Source organism: Salmo salar, chromosome ssa06 (assembly GCF_905237065.1).
Source record: "Salmo salar chromosome ssa06, Ssal_v3.1, whole genome shotgun sequence".
Classification (NCBI taxonomy): Eukaryota; Metazoa; Chordata; class Actinopteri; order Salmoniformes; family Salmonidae; genus Salmo; species Salmo salar.
In genome coordinates this window covers 73,386,847-73,406,064 of record NC_059447.1, presented here as the reverse complement: position 1 = coordinate 73,406,064, position 19,218 = coordinate 73,386,847, and the positions used below count along the sequence as shown (strand labels likewise).

The 19,218-nt window shown below is 41.4% G+C and overlaps 2 protein-coding genes across 14 annotated transcripts in view; one reads left to right on the top strand and one right to left on the bottom strand.

Moving 5' to 3' along the window:
- LOC106608042 (otoferlin) overlaps positions 1–8,411 on the bottom strand; it is a 131,279-nt gene extending 122,868 nt beyond the window's left edge. For all 12 annotated transcript variants that reach the window (XM_045720966.1, XM_045720965.1, XM_045720970.1 and 9 more), the window contains exon 1: positions 7,979–8,411. In XM_045720966.1, the coding sequence (XP_045576922.1) occupies positions 7,979–8,057 (79 nt within the window). In that variant the 5' untranslated portion in view covers positions 8,058–8,411. The remainder of the gene's footprint in view (positions 1–7,978) is intronic.
- Positions 8,412–8,800: 389 nt separating this feature from the next.
- Positions 8,801–15,286, top strand: cimip2c (ciliary microtubule inner protein 2C). Of its 2 annotated transcripts, none has more exons than XM_014205724.2 (4): positions 8,801–9,049; positions 9,176–9,449; positions 9,547–9,656; positions 15,062–15,286. In XM_014205724.2, exons 1-4 carry the CDS (start codon positions 8,976–8,978, stop codon positions 15,180–15,182), a joined length of 579 nt encoding a protein of 192 aa, XP_014061199.2. In that variant the 5' UTR covers positions 8,801–8,975; the 3' UTR covers positions 15,183–15,286. The 2 variants fall into 2 exon arrangements, with proteins under 2 accessions (XP_014061199.2, XP_045577277.1); XM_045721321.1 differs by lacking the exon at positions 15,062–15,286 and adding an exon at positions 10,271–10,312.
- The last annotated feature ends 3,932 nt before the right edge of the window (positions 15,287–19,218 follow it).

The following is a 19,218-nucleotide window of genomic DNA, read 5'->3' as shown; positions in this document are numbered from 1 at the left end:
AATTGTATGTGTGGGGTACAGAGATGAGGTAGTCATTCAAACATCATGTTAAACACTATTATTGCACAGTTATTATGTGACTTGTTAAGCACATTTTTATTGCTGATCTTATTTAGGGTTGCCATAACAAAAGGGTTCAATACTTATTGACTCAAGACATTTTTGCTTTTCATTTTTTATTAATTTGTAAACATTTTGAAAAATAAAATTCCACTTTGACATTAGTGACCAAAACATCTAAATGTAATGCATTTTTAATTCAGGCTGTAATACAACAAAATGTCAAGAGGTGTGAATACATTCTTACGGCACTGTAGCTACCTATATAAATGTAGAATCTACATTGCCTACATGCATTTTTTCTTGGTAAAAGTACATAGATGTGTATGAAACGATGTGTATAATAGATGTGTATGAACCTTCTCAAGATGCCTCTACATCAAGATTTTAATGGTAGTTGAACCGCTAGGGGCAAAAAGAACTAGATTTACTACTGTCAGCGTTCAATCTAACAATACAACAGAACAGATTGACCGGAATTACATTTATTCTTATGGGAGGCCAAAAATAATTATCTTAAAGCCACGCCCCTACTAAGCCACGCCTCCAGTCTTCTGAGCTGACCCGTTGAGTCATATCTCATTAACCCAGCATCAATAACCCAGCACCCAGCATCAATAACCCAGCAGTTTTTAAAGAAAACAACCAAACTAAGTGACCCAATGCCTACAACCCAGCAGTTAGGTCGACTATAAAACCCAGCAGTTAGGTCGACTATAAAACCCAGCAGTTAGGTCAACTATAAAACCCAGTAGTTAGGTCAACTATAAAACCCAGCAGTTAGGTCAACTATAAAACCCAGCAGTTAGGTCAACTATAAAACCCAGCAGTTAGGTCAACTATAAAACCCAGCAGTTAGGTCAACTATAAAACCCAGCAGTTAGGTCAACTATAAAACCCAGCAGTTAGGTCGACTATAAAACCCAGCAGTTAGGTCAACTATAAAACCCAGCAGTTAGGTCGACTATAAAACCCAGCAGTTAGGTCAACTATAAAACCCAGCAGTTAGGTCAACTATAAAACCCAGTAGTTAGGTCGACTATAAAACCCAGCAGTTAGGTCGACTATAAAACCCAGCAGTTAGGTCAACTATAAAACCCAGCAGTTAGGTCGACTATAAAACCCAGCAGTTAGGTCAACTATAAAACCCAGCAGTTAGGTCAACTATAAAACCCAGCAGTTAGGTCAACTATAAAACCCAGCAGTTAGGTCGACTATAAAACCCAGCAGTTAGGTCGACTATAAAACCCAGTAGTTAGGTCGACTATAAAACCCAGCAGTTAGGTCAACTATAAAACCCAGTAGTTAGGTCGACTATAAAACCCAGCAGTTAGGTCGACTATAAAACCCAGCAGTTAGGTCAACTATAAAACCCAGCAGTTAGGTCGACTATAAAACCCAGTAGTTAGGTCAACTATAAAACCCAGCAGTTAGGTCAACTATAAAACCCAGCATATATTTATAGTGTAACCACCGCAGATCGTTTGTGGACTGATTTGGGGTTGAGCTTTTAACCTGTTGAGGTTGTTCATTTTAGGAGAGGTTTGACTGGCCTGATATGTCAGCTGTGTGAGGAATTATTGACGCTTTGTCAAAGTTTTATGCGCTCTTCCTTAAAAGCCAGTAGCTTCAGTGAATTGGCCATTGCTTTTAATTTGTTTGTTATTATTGTAAGTCAAGTGTTCGTCAGCATCAATATTCATGGTTCAGCTCACCTTCTGTACCTGTAAATGAATACCACCATTTTGCATGTGAATTCTGTCTGACTCCTGGTGCTTTGCACCACATGACATAAATCAAATCAAATCAAATTTATTTTTATATAGCCCTTCGTACATCAGCTGATATTCTCAAAGTGCTGTACAGAAACCCAGCCTAAAACCCCAAACAGCAAGCAAAGCATGTGAAAGAAGCACGGTGGCTAGGAAAAACTCCCTAGGAAAAACTCCCTAGAAAGGCCAAAAACCTAGGAAGAAACCTAGAGAGGAACCAGGCTATGAGGGGTGGCCAGTCCTCTTCTGGCTGTGCAGGGTGGATATTAAAACAGAACATGGTCAAAATGTTAAAATGTTAAAATGTTCATAAATGACCAGCATAACCATATACTAGTTGCCAGAGAGCCACTCAACCTATGGCACAACTCTCCTTCCCTGGCAATAGATAACAGTAAAACTCCAGCCATCTATTTACATGTGTCAGACTAAGTGGAAAGGGCAAGACAGAGTAATGGTGCTGTAATAACCGAATGACAAGCATAAGCCTACACCAGGCTTGATACGAGGAGCCAGAGGAGAGGAGAGAAAGACAGCCAGACAAATAAACAACTAAATGATGACTCATAATGACTCCAAATGTAACAGACAGAAGACAGAGAGAGAGAGAGAGATAGAGAGAGAGAGAGAGAGATAGAGAGAGATAGAGAGAGAGAGAGAGATAGGGAGAGAGAGAGAAAGAGGGAGAGAGAGAGAAAGAGGGAGAGATTGAAAGAGAGAGAGAAACAGAGAAAGAGGGAGAGATTGAGAGAGAGAGAGAAAGAGAGATTGAAAGAGAGAGAGTGACAGAGAAAGGGAGAGGGAGAGATTGAAAGAGAGAGAGAGAGAGAGAGAGAGAGAGAGAGAGAGAGTGACAGAGAAAGGGAGAGGGAGAGGGAGAGATTGAAAGAGAGAGAGAAAGGGAGAGGGAGAGATTGAAAGAGAGAGAGTGACAGAGAAAGGGAGAGGGAGAGATTGAAAGAGAGAGAGAGAGAGAGAGGGTGACAGAGAAAGGGAGAGGGAGAGATTGAAAGAGAGAGAGAGAGAGAGAGAGAGAGAGAGAGAGAGAGAGAGAGAGAGAGAGAGAGAGAGGGAGAGATTGAGAGAGAGAGAGAGAGAGACAGAGAAAGGGAGAGGGAGAGATTGAAAGAGAGAAAGAGAGAGAGAGATTGAAAGAGAGAGAGAGAGAGAGAGAGAGAGAGAGAGAGAGAGAGAGAGAGAGAGAGAGAGAGAGAGAGAGAGAGAGAGAGAGAGACTACTGACTCTGTGGTGACATGATACTTTTCAACAAAAAAGATTATTCATATTAAATATAGACTAATTCAAACACAACTGTGTGAATTTGTAGCTATTCATCTTTTACATTTTCAGTTAGGTTGTTTAAGTATGCACCATATACATATGACCACAAGGATAGTAAACACAGTGACTACTGGGTCTATTAAAAGACTGCTTTGTGAATGAGGGCTGGTGAATATCAGAAAGCTCTTCTGTGGTTGTGCGTTTATGTGTACTTAAGTAATTTGCTTTGTGTGTAAGAGGCTTTGTGTGGGTGTTCATGTCTGTTGATGTGTGTGTGTGTGTAGACAGCTCATATGTACTGAGGTTGCCAGCCAAACACACACACACACACACACACACACACACACACACACACACACACACACACACACACACACACACACACACACACACACACACACACACACACACACACACACACACACACACACACACACACACACACACACATACAGGTAATTACAGCCCTTGTCACTCTGATTGGTAATTAGCTTGGACAGGGAATCAATACTTTCTCGCTGGCAGGTTAGCGACCCCATAACTTATCTCTCTCTCTCTGTGTTGAAATAAATACATTAATCACAGTTAACCTGTTTTCCATTTGCTAGAACAAAATATATGTATTTCTTATTGAACTTATTATACAACATTATGAGGTGTTGTTTTGAGAAACTACAGTTACTGCAACAATTATTGGGTTATGTTAGTATATTGGATAACCTCTATCCTAGGTTTAATTTTTATATATATATAATGTATGTATAATGAATTTGTTTATTTAAATTTTAAGTGACTTTGATATTCTGTATGAAAAGCAGTTTATAAAATAAATATATAATAATTCAGATTTGTTTCTTCCCTGCTTTTTGAAGTTGGAGTATACATCAAAGGCTTTACATGTGGATCTAATGGTTTCAGGATAATTCAGTACACAATGTCAGATCTTTGGTTTGAACACAGCTGCAGCATAAAATCCAATGTGTTCCACCTACACAAACCACAGTGAGCATGACTGTCCTGACTAATGTTTTCACCTAACAGAGATATTAAACCTGTTAGTCCTTTGGGTTTAATAGGGTAGGACCACACACACATAGTGGTATGCAAGGCCCTCTTAAATCCAAACAACAATTAAACAAGGCAGCTTGGAGAGAGAACGAAACAAGCAGCAAACGAGCAACCATGTCAGAGAAAAGAGACTGAAACGAAATGACAAAAGAGAGCGAGAGGGAGGGAGGGAGGGAGGGAGGGAGGGAGGGAGGGAGGGAGGGAGGGAGGGAGGGAGGGAGGGAGGGAGGGAGGGAGGGAGAATAGACTACAGTGAATGGTAGACATGGGGACCGTCTGTGCACTTTCAATTTCCTGGGGATTTGCAGAATGTGAGTTTTTCTAAACTGATATCTAACTGTAGGGTGATTAAGGGTCTATTCCCAGAACAGAGGCTAAAATACACCTGCAGTGTTCTGTAAAAAAAAGGATTGAAAGAGAGCATTCAGCAAACTGTTTCATTTCTAGAGGAATAGAAAGAAAGGAACAGAGGTTGGCAGAGAGGGAGAAAACAAGAGAGAGTCCCTTTCATCCCAATACGGCCTATTTTGAATTTGAGAGAGAGAGAGAGAGAGCGAGAGAGAGAGAGAGAGAGAGAGAGAGAGAGAAAAAGAGAGAGAGAGAGAGAGAGAGTCCCAGGCAGGCAGAACGATAACAACTTCTTAGAGAATCAAGCAATCTGTAATTTAGTCTCAACCAAAGTGAAACTGACTCCATTCCGTGATGGTGGAAATAATTGTTAATTTTCTAATTTATTTGATAGTGTAACACATTGGCTATGTTATCTTCCCCTCAGGCCCCAGAAGAGAAGGTAGGCATGACCATCAAGCCTTACTACACTACAGTACAAGCTGGAGTATCTGGCTTTAGAATAGGAAAGAACTAGACTTCACAACTGGGCTACTTACATAATTACTAGACTGAAGATAACAAAGGGGAAGAAAAAAAAGTATTTTTTACCGCCAGCAATTCAGCACCCTTCTAAAATACCGTTGGTAAGGGATTCCAGAAGTTAATAAAATAACAGCAGAACTTTTACAATATTCATACTCTCATTCGACACAGTGGTGCCAGTAGATGTGGGAAAATACTTGGCCTTAATGGACAGACTGTCCTCTACCATTCACTAAAATGTACTTACTGTATACACATTCTTGTGTATAGGTTCTTGTACTGTATATGTGGACTTCAATGTGATCAATTCATTGATTTACATCCTAAATGATCTCCATCTTCATCTACTTAATGGATACATGGGTCTTTATGTTTGTCCTTCTGGAGAGATGTTTAACGCTGGGGTTACTGGTAACAAAGCTTACATAGCCTTCCCCATTAACCACATCTGTAAGGGATATACAGGTTGGCCTGCCCAGTGGGGCAGGGGCTTCCTGAGAGAACCTTTCCTCTCCAGACAGGAAACAGTCTGAGCTGAAAGCACTCAGGAAGCCTTGCTGACAGCCTGTATAAGTGACCAGGCAGGGAGCTATCAACAGCAACTCAAACACCAGAGAGACAGGGGTGGATAGGGAAGGAGAGAGAGCGAGGGAGAAGGACAGGAAGGTGGACAGACAGACAGACTAAAACGCAGGTTTCACTTTAAGAGGTTGCCTTTTGCCTTTAAATCAGACACATTTCTAAGTTGTTGTCCTTCTCACTGACATCGTAAGTTAATAGATCAGAAACCGAACACCTTATGGTGCCTTAATTCAACTGAACAACAGGCCACATAATATAGGGTTTCAGTGCCAGGCAGACAACAAATACAGCAGGTGTCCTATTCAATTGGTAAAATATTTCTATGGCCAGTACTGTTTAAGCAGGGTTACTCTCATATGCCCCAATGTAAACTGTTACTAACATTGCCTCTACAAAAAGTGGGCTACTCATTGTCATAAAGAGTTAAAACAGCATTTCTTTCAACAAGTAATTCGTCATTGTTATGTCATAAAGAGTTATCACTGCGACCTGCAGAAATTCTAGAAAACATCCTCAAAGGCTTTTCTCATAGGTTGGTTGGTTGTTGGTTGGTTACTGTGAGCACATGCAGAGACTCAAGTGGAACGAGGAACAGATGTAACACTTGACAGGGCTGCTAAAGATCTGACACGTTCCCTGGTGCCCTACAAGAAAATGCTGGAATTGATCGGCACACACATATAGACACACAGATGAGAGTGTGGTTAGAGTGTGGCACACACACACAAAGATAGAGAGATAGAGAAAGATTCACACACACACAAAGATAGAGGGAGAGAAAGATTCACAGACACACACACAAAGATAGAGAAGGAGAGAAAGATTCACAGACACACACATAGAGAAGGAGAGAAAGATTCACAGACACACACATAGAGAAGGAGAGAAAGATTCACAGACACACACATAGAGAAGGAGAGAAAGATTCACAGACACACACACACACACAAAGATAAAGAGGGAGAGAAAGATTCACAGACACACACAAAGATAGAGGGAGAGAAAGATTCACAGACACACACAAAGATAGAGAAGGAGAGAAAGATTCACAGACACACACAAAGATAGAGAAGGAGAGAAAGATTCACAGACACACACAAAGATAGAGAGAGAAAGATTCACAGACATACACAAAGATAGAGAGAGAGAGAAAGATTCACAGACACACACAAAGATAGAGAGAGAAAGATTCACAGACACACACACACACAAAGATAGAGAGGAGAGAAATATTCACAGACACAGGAAGGGTTCCATGTGAACAGCAGTTGAACATGGGTCAGTCGGTCCACACACATGTAGCATGCAGACATTTACACACGTAAGTCTGCATGCACACCCACACACAGACAGGCACCTACACATACAGGCACACACGCAACACGCACATGCATAAACATGCACACATGCACGTGCGCACACACACACACACACACATACACACACACACACACACACACACACACACACAAACACACAATGTTTGTGTCTAAGCCTTCCAGGTGTTATGGGATCAACAGAGGCAATGTAAGCTACTGTATCTCAGAAACCAGAATTCACTCTCCAAGGTGCTGAAATAGCCAACCAGCTAAAGCAACTCAAACACACAAACACAATTCCGTGAACACAAATGTGTGTAAATCCACATATACAATATATTGTTCTATCCAAATAGTTCCATTGGGATTACCAATCTGTTTCCAGTCAGACCTGCCTGGCCATGGGAGTTGGCCATAGAGGGCCACGGGAGAGCTTCATTAATGGAGTCGAATTCCTTTCAGAGAAGAAAATCAATGGTGTTTGAGATTGTGAGATACAACTCCACTGAGCGCATTATTGGGAGAACGAGCGCCCGTGGAGAATAGATGAGAGCTGTTGAACGTGAAATAACCGTAGCATATAACCGGTATGGGCTCAACCTCATTTTGATCAATAGGACTATATTAAACACATTTCTCAACTTGACGGTCAATTAAAAAACGATATCTTAATTCGACAGACCAAATGGTTGTAGGCCTACCCTAGGTTTTGAATTAAAATTCCTCAATAAAAACTATATACATTTCTTTGAGGATATTAGGTATTCCCATGTGTAAAAGCGCTCCTCGCCTCCACAATCCGTGTCTCTCTCTCATCACCTCCTGGGATTGCGGAGGTAGACAAGGGGTTTCTCCAACTTTTCAGCGCAACCACAGGAGATGCGTCAGCACATTTGGGCTTACCAGTCCACAGGCTCACACACCGAATCCCACTGATCACATCGTAAAACCCCGGGCACTGCGCAATCAGTATATGACTAGTATTGGGACAAAGAATCTGCAGTGATAATAAAAGCTTGTTACCTCGAAATGTGACTTTGGCGATTCTGTCCCCCTTTCCGCGAAGGTCCCGGACCGTTTTTAGGTGGACTAAAAGAGCCATGTCAAGTTGTACAAGTTGTACAATCCAGCACTTCAGGAGAAAATTAACTATTTTCTTCACAGAGCAAAAAAACTCTAATGTGCTGCTGAAATGCGTATGATCCAAATGTTCAGTGATCTCTAAGCCTAGAGATCATTGTGTCTCATTGTGTCCTCATTGTGTCTTTGGTTCTGTGGAACAAAAATCGAATTCCATTCCGCATGCAACATCTGCTTTACCCTCCTTCGACAAAAAGAAAGGAAGGATCTTTAATTATTGGTAAGCTTTCGTTTTATCCCGCGCTATATGCTCGGTGGCTGCTGGGTCTCGCGCATCCCAGTGACTGACGGGCGCGCGTGGTGAAGGCAGGGGCTGGCGCTCTGACTGACAGTCGGAAGGAAGGGAGGGTGACAGGGTATTGGAGATGGACGGTTGCATTCTCTGAATTTTAGTTTTTTACCATTGTTAGAAAGACATTCACTATACAGGCCAACGGTGGGCTTCCATATTAAACATGTTTGGGAATTTATTTTATTGCAATTTCATTGCACCTATAGGCTACCACAATTCCATATATGCCAGTCATTTGCAATTTCTATAGCTTAGATTTCAAGATGACCAAATGTATTTAAAAATATAAAAAATGTGATCTTAATTCAATTGTAATTAAGCTTATTAATAGTTTTTACGTGATATCCTATTTTAGGTCACGCAAGAAAATGTGAGTGCAGATATGCATGGCACAGTTTTGTCATTATTTCGTGACCAGCACGGCCACGCTGAGTAAAAGGGCAGTTGCCAGGCAACTCTTTGTTGCTCTCTGGTCGCCTGGTGTTAGCCCGGAGGTGTGGGTCAGTCTGTGTTTGGTCTGGTGCTTGGCAGCTGCTTGTCGTGCTCCGTCTTGCGTGGTTCGAGGGTTCGGGTGATAATAACACTAACATGGCACTCAGAGGAAATGGAACGCTTATCACGCACAACAACTCGACCTACATCCCACCTTCCTTAATGCCCGGGTGAGCAACGCACCTGCAAAATGGACAGAACCATAAGAAACGAGTTGCCTACGGACAAGTAGGCTTGGATAAAATATGTTTCATAAGTTAATAACATGTTATTTATTTACTTTCTCATTTGTAAAGATACTGCGGATATGTTCCAACTTCAAAGTTCTTGTATGGAGACACATTCGGGAATGCCACCATCAAATACTTTCAGGACTTCCGCAGCGGGGCAATGGCCTGCAGCACTATCCCGTACAGCCGCGGTGGGATGTTCCCGTCCATCTTCTCCAACAGCGGGCTCCTAGTGTCGGCCCAGCGGGCTCAGAGCCGCAACAGGACCCTGAACAGTCCCTACTGGGCCCGTTTTAATGTGGACTTCAAACGCCAGGAGACGCTGAAAAGCTTCGGAGAGGTGAGACGGGGATGGGGGTTCTCTATGAGTTGTTTTCAACATACCGATGTGATGCCTCATTTTACATAACATGGTAATCATGAACGTTGGTTTGCAGCACTCTCAGAAACACCGGGAGAGCTATAAGGACAAGACAGGAACACGACTTCCCGTCAAACACTTCGTCATCCCAGTGAAAGAGAGCGACAAATACTTCTGGAAGCAGATGTAAGATCTAAAGTTGTGTAGTCAATAAATATTCCTGTAATGTTTTTACATGTACTCTTACGTGCTATTGTGAACAGATGCGTCTAAAACAAAATACTACTGATGCAACAAAAATATTTGTTGAATAGTAGGCCTTAATGAACCTAGACTGTCATAACTGCTTTCAATTTTAGAAAGCACATTGTAGGCTATTGGCAATGGACTTGTTAATGCCTTGTAGTCTGTATGTACTAAATTAATATATTATTTCAAAATAAAACATACTCAACCACACATTACAATTGCCCATCACTCCACTTATATTTTTCTCAAATGCATTTCATGATGTGCCCATCCGAACCTGATACACAATTCGACCAACCACACATCCCAAATGACAAGCGATTAGGCTGCATTTACAATTTACAATTCGGATATTTTTTTTAACCAATCAGATCAGCTCTGAAAAAGATCGGATGGGAAAAGATCTAATGTGATTGGTCAAAAGACCAATAATTGGAAAAAAATATCAGAATTGGGCTGCCTGTGTTAGCACAACCTTTTTCTTAGTTTCACACCCGTTTAAAGACTGACATTAAACATTTGTTCTAAACCTGACACAAACACTCTCTTAGGGCCTTACATCTAACATCTCAGGAAACCTGCTAGAACACCAGGTGAGGAGAAATTCAATCTCTCTCTCTCTCTGTGTGTGTGTGTGTGTGTGTGTGTGTGTGTGTGAGTGTGTGTGAGTGTGTGTGTGTGTGTGTGTGTGTGTGTGTGTGTGTGTGTGTGTGTGTGTGTGTGTGTGTGTGTGTGTGTGTGTGTGTGTGTGACTGGCAGAGGTTTAGGCAAGAGATTGTTGAGACAGAACAGTCGATGAGTTTATGGTGTTATTGCTATAAAAATTTGATTTGAGGAAGATACACACCTCAATTGCAATTAAATCACAATGTAGAACCTAGGGGGCAGGCTAGAGAGAATAATAGTTGTTCCCATACTGATATTGTGATAACTTCGCTTTGATGTCAAGGGAAGTTGTTTATCTTGTATGTTCTCACTAGAAAAAGTGCTGTATTGACTTGTTATCACTGACTTTGTTTAAGGCCTTTTTACTTCTTACTTTCTGCATCCCAAAACTCCCCCACTTCTCCATCACCCAAATCCAGATAGCTGATGTTCTGAAAGAGCTGCAAAATCTGGACCCCTACAAATCAGCCAGGCTAAACAATCTGTACTAGAGGTTGACCGATTAATCGGAATGGCAGATTAATTAGGGCCGATTTCAAGTTTTCATAACAATGGGTAATCGGTATTTTTGGCCACCGATTTGCCGATTTTTTTCAAAAATTATTATTATTATTATTTTTTATAAATATTTTTTTAACTAGGAAAGTCAGTTAAGAACACATTCTTATTTTCAATGACGGCCTAGGAACGGTGGGTTAACTGCCTTGTTCAGGGGCAGAACGAAAGATTTTTACCTTGTCACCTTGGGGATTCAATCTTGCAACCTTACGGTTAACTAGTCCAACCCTCTAACCACCTGCTTTACATTGCACTCCACGAGGAGCCTGCCTGTTACGCAAATGCAGTAAGAAGCCAAGGTAAGTTGCTAGCTAGCATTAAACTTATCTTATAAAAACAATCAATCAATCATAATCACTAGTTAACTACACATGGTTGATGATATTACAAGTTTATCTAGCCTGTCCTGCGTTGCATATAATCGATGCGGTGTGCATTCGCGAAAAAGGTTGCTCCAACGTGTACCTAACCATAAACATCAATGTCTTTCTTAAAATCAATTCACAAGTATATATTTTTAAACCTGCATATTTAGTTAATATTGCCTGCTAACATGAATTTCTTTTAACTAGGGAAAATGTGTCACTTCTCTTGCAACAGAGTCAGGGTATATGCAGCAGTTTGGGCCGCCTGGCTCGTTGCGAACTGTGAAGACTATTTCTTCCTAACAAAGACAGCCAACTTCGCCAAACGGGGGATGATTTAACAAAAGTGCATTTGCGAGAAAATCACAATCGTTGCACGACTGTACCTAACCATAAACATCAATGCCTTTCTTAAAATCAATACACAGAAGTACATATTTTTAAACCTGCATATTTAGCTAAAAGAAATCCAGGTTAGCAGGCAATATTAACCAGGTGAAATTGTGTCACTTCTCTTCCGTTCATTGCACGCAGAGTCAGGGTATATGCAACAGTTTGGGCCGCCTGGCTCGTTGCGAACTAATTTGCCCGAATTTTACGTAATTATGACATAACATTGAAGGTTGTGCAATGTAACAGGAATATTTAGACATATGGATGCCACCCGTTAGATAAAATATGGAATGGTTCCGTATTTCACTGAAAGAATAAACGTGATAGTTTCCGGATTCAACCACATTAATGACCTAAGGCTCGTGTTTCTGTGTGTTATTATGTTATAATTAAGTCTATGATTTGATAGAGCAGTCTGACTGAGCGATGGTAGGCAGCAGCAGGCTCGTAAGCATTCATTCAAAACAGCACTTTACTGCGTTTTGCCAGCAGCTCTTCGCAATGCATTGCGCTGTTTATGACGTCAAGCCTGTCAACTCCCAAGATGAGGCTGGTGTAACCCATGTGAAATGGCTACTTAGTTAGCGGGTGCACGCTAATAGCGTTTCAAACGTCACTCGCTCTGAGACTTGGAGTAGTTGTTTCCCTTGCTCTGCATGGGTAATGCTGCTTCGAGGGTGGCTGTTGTCGATGTGTTCCTGGTTTGAGCCCAGGTAGGAGCGAGGAGAGGGACGGAAGCTGTACTCTTACACTGGCAGTACTAAAGTGCCTATAAGAACATCCAATAGTCAAAGGTATATGAAATACAAATCGTATAGAGAGAAATAGTCCTATAATTCCTATAATAACTACAACCTAAAACTTCTTACCTGGGAATATTGAAGACTCATGTTAAAAGGAACCACCAGCTTTCATATGTTCTCATGTTCTGAGCAAGGAACTTAAACGTTAGCTTTCTTACATGGCACATAATGCACTTTTACTTTCTTCTCCAACACTTTGTTTTTGCATTATTTAAACCAAATTGAACATGTTTCATTATTTATTTGAGGCTAAATTGATTTTATTGATGTATTATATTAAGTGAAAATAAGTGTTCATTCAGTATTGTTGTAATTGTCATTATTACAAATAAAAAAATTTAACCGGCCGATTAATCGGTAGCGGGGTTTTTGGGCCTCCAATAATCGGCATCGGTATCGGCGTTGAAAAATCATAATCGGTCGACCTCTAATCTGTACCCTCTCTTTCTAAAATTATCTGCCGAAATTATTGCAACCCCTATTACTAGCCTGTTCAACCTCTCTTTCGTATGTCTGAGATTCCCATAGAATGTAAAGCTGCTGCGGTCATCCCCTTCTTCAAAGGGGGAGACACTCTAGACCCAAACTGCTACAGACCTATATCTATTCTACCCTGCCTTTCTAAGGTCTTTGAAAGCCAAGTTAACAAACAGATTACCGACCATTTTGAATCTCACCGTAACTTCTCCGCTATGCAATCTGGTTTCAGAGCTGGTCATGGGTGCACCTCAGCCATGCTCAAGGTCCTAAACGATATCATAACTGACATCGATAAGAGACATTACTGTGCAGCGGTACTCATCGACCTGGCTAAGGCTTTCGACTCTGTCAATCACAACATTCTTATTGGCAGACTCAACAGCCTTGGTTTCTCAAATGATTGCCTCGCCTGGTTCACCAACTACTTCTCCGATAGAGTTCAGTATGTCAAATCGGAGGGCCTGTTGTCTAGACCTCTGGCAGTCTCTATGGGGGTACCACAGGGTTCAATTCTCGGGCCGACTCTTTTCTCTGTATACGTCAATGATGTCGCTCTCGCTGCTTGTGATTCTTTGATCCACCTCTACGCAGACGACACCATTCTGTATACCTCTGGCCCTTCGTTGGACACTGTGTTAACTAACCTCCAGATGAGCTTCAATGCCATACAACTCTCCTTCCGTGGCCTCCAACTGCTCTTTATTGCAAGTAAAACTGAATGCATGCTCTTCAACCGATCGCTGCCCGCACCTGCCCGCCCGTCCAGCATCACTACTCTGGACGGTTCTGACTTTGAATATGTGGGAAACTACAAATACCTAGGTGTCTGGTTAGACTGTGAACTCTCCTTCCAGACTCACATTTAACATCTCCAATCCAAAATTAAATCTAGAATCGGCTTCCTATTTCGCGACAAAGCATCCTTCACTCATGCTGCCAAACTTACCCTCATAAAAATCTTACCGATCCTCGACTTCGGCGATGTCATTTACAAAATAGCCTCCAACACTCTACTCAACAAATTGGATGCAGTCTATCACAGTGCCATCCGTTTTGTCACCAAAGTCCCATGTACTACCCACCACTGTATGATCTCGTTGGCTGGCCCTCGCTTCATACTTGTCGCCAAACCCACTGGCTCCAGGTCATCTACAAGTCTCTGCTAGGTAAAGTCCCGCCTTATCTCAGCTCACTGGTCACCATAGCATCACCCACCCGTAGCACGCGCTCCAGCAGGTATATCTCACTGGTCACCCCCAAAACCAATTCTTCCTTTGGCCACCTCTCTTTCCAGTTCTCTGCTGCCAATGACTGGAACGAACTGCAAAAATCTCTGAAGCTGGAGACTCGTACCTCCCTCACTAGCTTTAAGCACCAGCTGTCAGAGCAGCTCACAGATCACTGCACCTGTACATAGCTCATCTGTAAATAGCCCATCCAATCTACCTCATCCCCATACTGTATTTTTTTTTTTTTTATCTTGCTCCTTTGCACCCCAGTATCTCAACGTGCACATTCATCTTCTGCACATCCTACCATTCCAGTGTTTAATTGCTATATTGTAATTACTTTGCCACCATGGCATTATTTATTGCGTTACCTCTCTTATCCTATCCTAATTTGCACATGCTGTAAATAGATTTTTAGACTGTATTATTGATTGTATGTTTGTTTATTCCATGTGTAACTCTGTGTTGTTGTATGTGTCGAACTGCTTTGCTTTATCTTGGCCAGGTCGCAGTTGCAAATGAGAACTTGTTCTCAACTAGCCTACCTGGTTAAATAAAGGTGAAATAAAAAATAAAAATTCCTAAATGGCACCCTAGAATATTCCCTACAGTGCACTACTTTTGACCTTCCCTATGGGCCATGGTCTAAGTAGTGTACTAAATAGGGAATAGGGTGCCATTTGTAACTCAGACTTATTTAATTATAGCTGAACTGCCAAGATCATTAAGAAGGTCTCCACTAAATATCTGTATAATGAATGTACATGCTGTACAAGCTGAATGAGTATTGCTAACATGGTTGCTGAACACTTTGCTGTTCCCTCCACACACTGCCCCCCCCCCAACAGAGACCAGCCCCCAATGAAGACAACCTCAGAGGGGGTCCGTCAGGACCAGGCCTTCCCGTCAGGCATCCAAACGTCTCTGGATGACCGCGTAATGCGGGACGTGTTCTTCGAGCGCAGATAGCAATTGTGACCAGCAGAGGGAGGTGTGGGCAAGGCTCAGAGACTCAGAAGGACAATAGGCCTGCATAAAGACCAGAGACAGAAGAGACTGGTGTGTGAGTCCATCTGTCATCAGATAGTTGGACCAAGAGGTCTTATTGCCATTACTAGGTAGGCAAAATGAGTTACTTGGTGCTAAGTGACTGACCTGTCTTGACGCTGGGCATGTACATAGTCAATGGTAGGCTTCGAGGGGACTCCTATGGTAGGTACACATATAGCTCATCACTTGGCAGTAGTACTTTAGACTACTTTATCACTGACCTCAACCCAGAGTCTCTCAGAGCGTTCACAGTCAGCCCACTGACACCCCTATCAGACCACAGCAAAATCACACTCTACTTGAACAGAGCTTTGCTCAATCATGAGGCATCAAAGCCAAAGGAGCTGAATAATATTAAGAAATGCTATAAATGGAAGGAGAGTAGTGTGGAAATCTACTAAAAAACAATTGGGCAACAACAAATTCAATCCCTACCAGAACATTTTGTGGACAAAATGTTTCACTGTAATAGTGAAGGTGTAAACCTGGCAGTAGAAAACCTAAACAGTATATTTGACCTCTCAGCTTCCCAATCAAATCAAAAAATGTTGAACAGAAAACTGAAGAAAATGAACAACAATGACAAATGGTTTGGTGAAGAATGCAAAAACCTAAGAAAGAAATTGAGAAACCTGTCCAACCAAAAACCTAGAGACCCAGAAAACCTGAGTCTACGCCTTCTTTATTGTGAATCACAAAAACAATACAGAAATACACTACGGAAAAAGAAGGAACAGCACGTCAGAAATCAGTTCAACGTAATTGAAGAATCCATAGAATCTAGCCACTTCTGAGAAAATTGGAAAACACCAAACAAAAAACAACACAAATAATTTATCTCCCCAAAATGGAGATGTATGGGTAAACCACTTCTCCAATCTTTTTGGCTCTATAACAAAGAACAAACAGCAAAAACATATACATGGTCAAATACAAATCATAGAATCAACTATTAAAGACTACCAGAACCCATTGGATACTCCAATTACCTTGAATGAACTACAGGATAAAATAAAAACCCTCCAACCCAAAAAGGCCTGTGGTGTTGATGGTATCCTCAATGAAATGACAAAATATATAGAAAACAAATTCCAATTGGCTATACTAAAACTCTTTAACATCCTCCTTAGCTCTGGCATCTACCCCAATATTTGGAACCAAGGACAGATCACCCCAATCCACAAAAGTGGAGACAAATTTGACCCCAATAACTACTGTGGGATATGCGTCAACAGAAACCTTGGGAAAATCCTTTGCATTATCATTAACAGCAGACTCGTACATTTCCTCAGTGAAAACAATGTACTGAGCAAATATCAAATTGGCTTTTTACCAAATTATTGTACGACAGACCACGTATTCACCCTGCACACCCTAATTGACAAACAAACAAACCAAAACAAATGCAAAGTCTTCTCATGCTTTGTTGATTTCTAAAAAGCCTTCAACTCAAATTGGCATGAGGGTCTGCTATACAAATTGATGGAAAGTGGTGTTGGGGAAAAACATATGACATTATAATATCCATGTACACAACAAGTGTGCGGTTAAATTAGTCCAAAAACACACATTTCTTCCCACAGGGCTGTGTGGTGAGACAGGGATGCAGGTTAAGCCCCACCCTCTTCAACATATATATCAATGAATTGGCGAGGGTACCAGAACAGTCTGCAGCACCCGGCCTCACCCTACAAGAATCTGAAGTCAAATATCTACTATTTGCTGATGATCTGGTGCTTCTGTCACCAACCAAGGAGGGCCTACAGCAGCACCTAGATCTTCTGCACAGATTATGTCAGACCTGTGCCCTGACAGTAAATCTCTGTAAGACCAAAATAATGGTGTTCCTAAAAAGGTCCAGTCGCCAGGACCACAAATTCAAATTCCATCTAGACACCGTTGCCCTAGAACACACATAAAACTATACATACCTTGGCCTAAACATCAGCGCCACAGGTAACTTCCACAAAGCTGTGAACGATCTGAGAGACAAGGCAAGAAGGGCATTCTATGCCATCAAAAGGAACATAAAATTTGACATACCAATTAGGATCTGGCTAAAAATACGTGAATCAGTTATAGAATCCATTGCCCTTTAAGGTTGTGAGGTCTGGGGTCTGCTCACCAACCAATAATTCACAAAATGGGACAAACACCAAATTGAGACTCTGCATGCAGAATTCTGCAAAAACATTCTCAGTGTACAACGTAAAACATCAAATAATGAATGCAGAGCAGAATTAGGCCGATACCCGCTAATTATCAAAATCCAGAAAAGAGCCGTTAAATTCTACAACCACCTAAATGGAAGCGATACACAAACCTTCCATAACAAAGCCATCACCTACAGAGAGATGAACCTGGAGAAGAGTGCCCTAAGCAAGCTGGTCCTGGGGCTCGGTTCACAAACACAAACAGACCCCACAGAGCCCCAGGACAGCAACACAATTAGACCCAACCAAATCATGAGAAAACAAAAAGATAATTACTTGACACATTGGAAAGAATTAACTAAAAAACAGAGCAAACTAGAATGTTATTTGGCCCTAAACAGAGAGTACACAGTGACAGAATACCTGACCACTGTGACTGACCCACAATTAAGGAAACAGATTTAGAGAGCATAGCCTTGCTATTGAGAAAGGCCACCGTAGGCAGACCTGGCTCTCAAGAGAAGACAGGCTATGTGCACACTGCCCACAAAATGAGGTGGAAACTGAGCTGCACTTTTTAACCTCCTGCCAAATGTATGACCATATTAGAGACACATATTTACCTCAGATTACACAGATCCACAAAGAATTAGAAAACAAACTCTATTCTGATAAACTCCAATATCTACTGGGTGAAATACCACAGTGTGCCATCACAGCAGCAAGATTGGTGACCTGTTGCCACAAGAAAAGGGCAACCAGTGAATAACAAACACCATTGTAAATACAACCCATATTTATGTTAATTTTAATTTATTTTCCCTTTTGTACTTTATCCATTTGCACATCATTACAACACTGTATATATACATAATATTACATTTCTGATGTCTTCATTCTAGAGGTCGACCGATTATGATTTTCCAACACCGATACCAATGCCGATTATTGGAGGCCCCAAAAGGCCGATACCAATTAATCGGCCGATTTATATATATTTTTGTGATAATGACAATTACAACAATACTGAATGAACACTTTTATTTTAACTTAATATAATACATAAATAAAATCGATTTAGTCTCAAATAAATAATGAAACATGCTCAATTTGGTTTAAATAATGCAAAAACACAGTGTTGGAGAAGAAATTAAAAGTGCAATATGTGCCATGTAAAAAGCTAAGGTTTAAGTTCCTTGCTCAGAACATGAGAACATATGAAAGATGGTGGTTCAATATTCCAAGTTCTTCAATATTCCCAGTTAAGAAGTTTTAGGTTGTAGTTATTATAGGAATTATGACGCGTCGACTATTTCTCTCTATACCATTTGTATTTTATATACTTTTGACTATTGGATGTTCTAATAGACACTTTAGTATTGCCAGCCTAATCTCAGGAGTTGATAGGCTTAAAGTCATAAACAGCACTGTGCTTGTCTGTAGAGCTCTGAGACAGGATTGTGTCGACACACAGATCTGGAGAAGGGTACCAAAACATTTCTGTACCAATGAAGGAAAGATGGAACACAGTGGCCTCCATCATTCTTAAATGGAAGAAGTTTGGAACCACCAAGACTCTTCCTAAAGCTGGCCACCCCGCCAAACTGAGCAATCGGGGGAGAAGTGCCTTGGTCAGGAAGGTGACCAAGAACCCGCTGGTCACTCTGACAGCGCTTCAGAGTTCCTCTGTGGAGATGAGAGAACCTTCCAGAAGAACAACCACCTCTGCAGCACTCCACCAATCAGGCCTTTATGGTAGAGTGGCCATACGGAAGCTACTCCTCAGTAAAAGGCACATTACC

Excerpts from the sequence above, each read along its gene's own strand:
- cimip2c (XM_014205724.2), top strand. The coding sequence starts at position 8,976 with ATGGCACTCAGAGGAAATGGAACGCTTATCACGCACAACAACTCGACC. Across the intron at positions 9,050-9,175 it reads CCACCTTCCTTAATGCCCGG|ATACTGCGGATATGTTCCAA; the intron begins GTGAGCAACGCA and ends TCATTTGTAAAG. Across the intron at positions 9,450-9,546 it reads CGCTGAAAAGCTTCGGAGAG|CACTCTCAGAAACACCGGGA; the intron begins GTGAGACGGGGA and ends GTTGGTTTGCAG.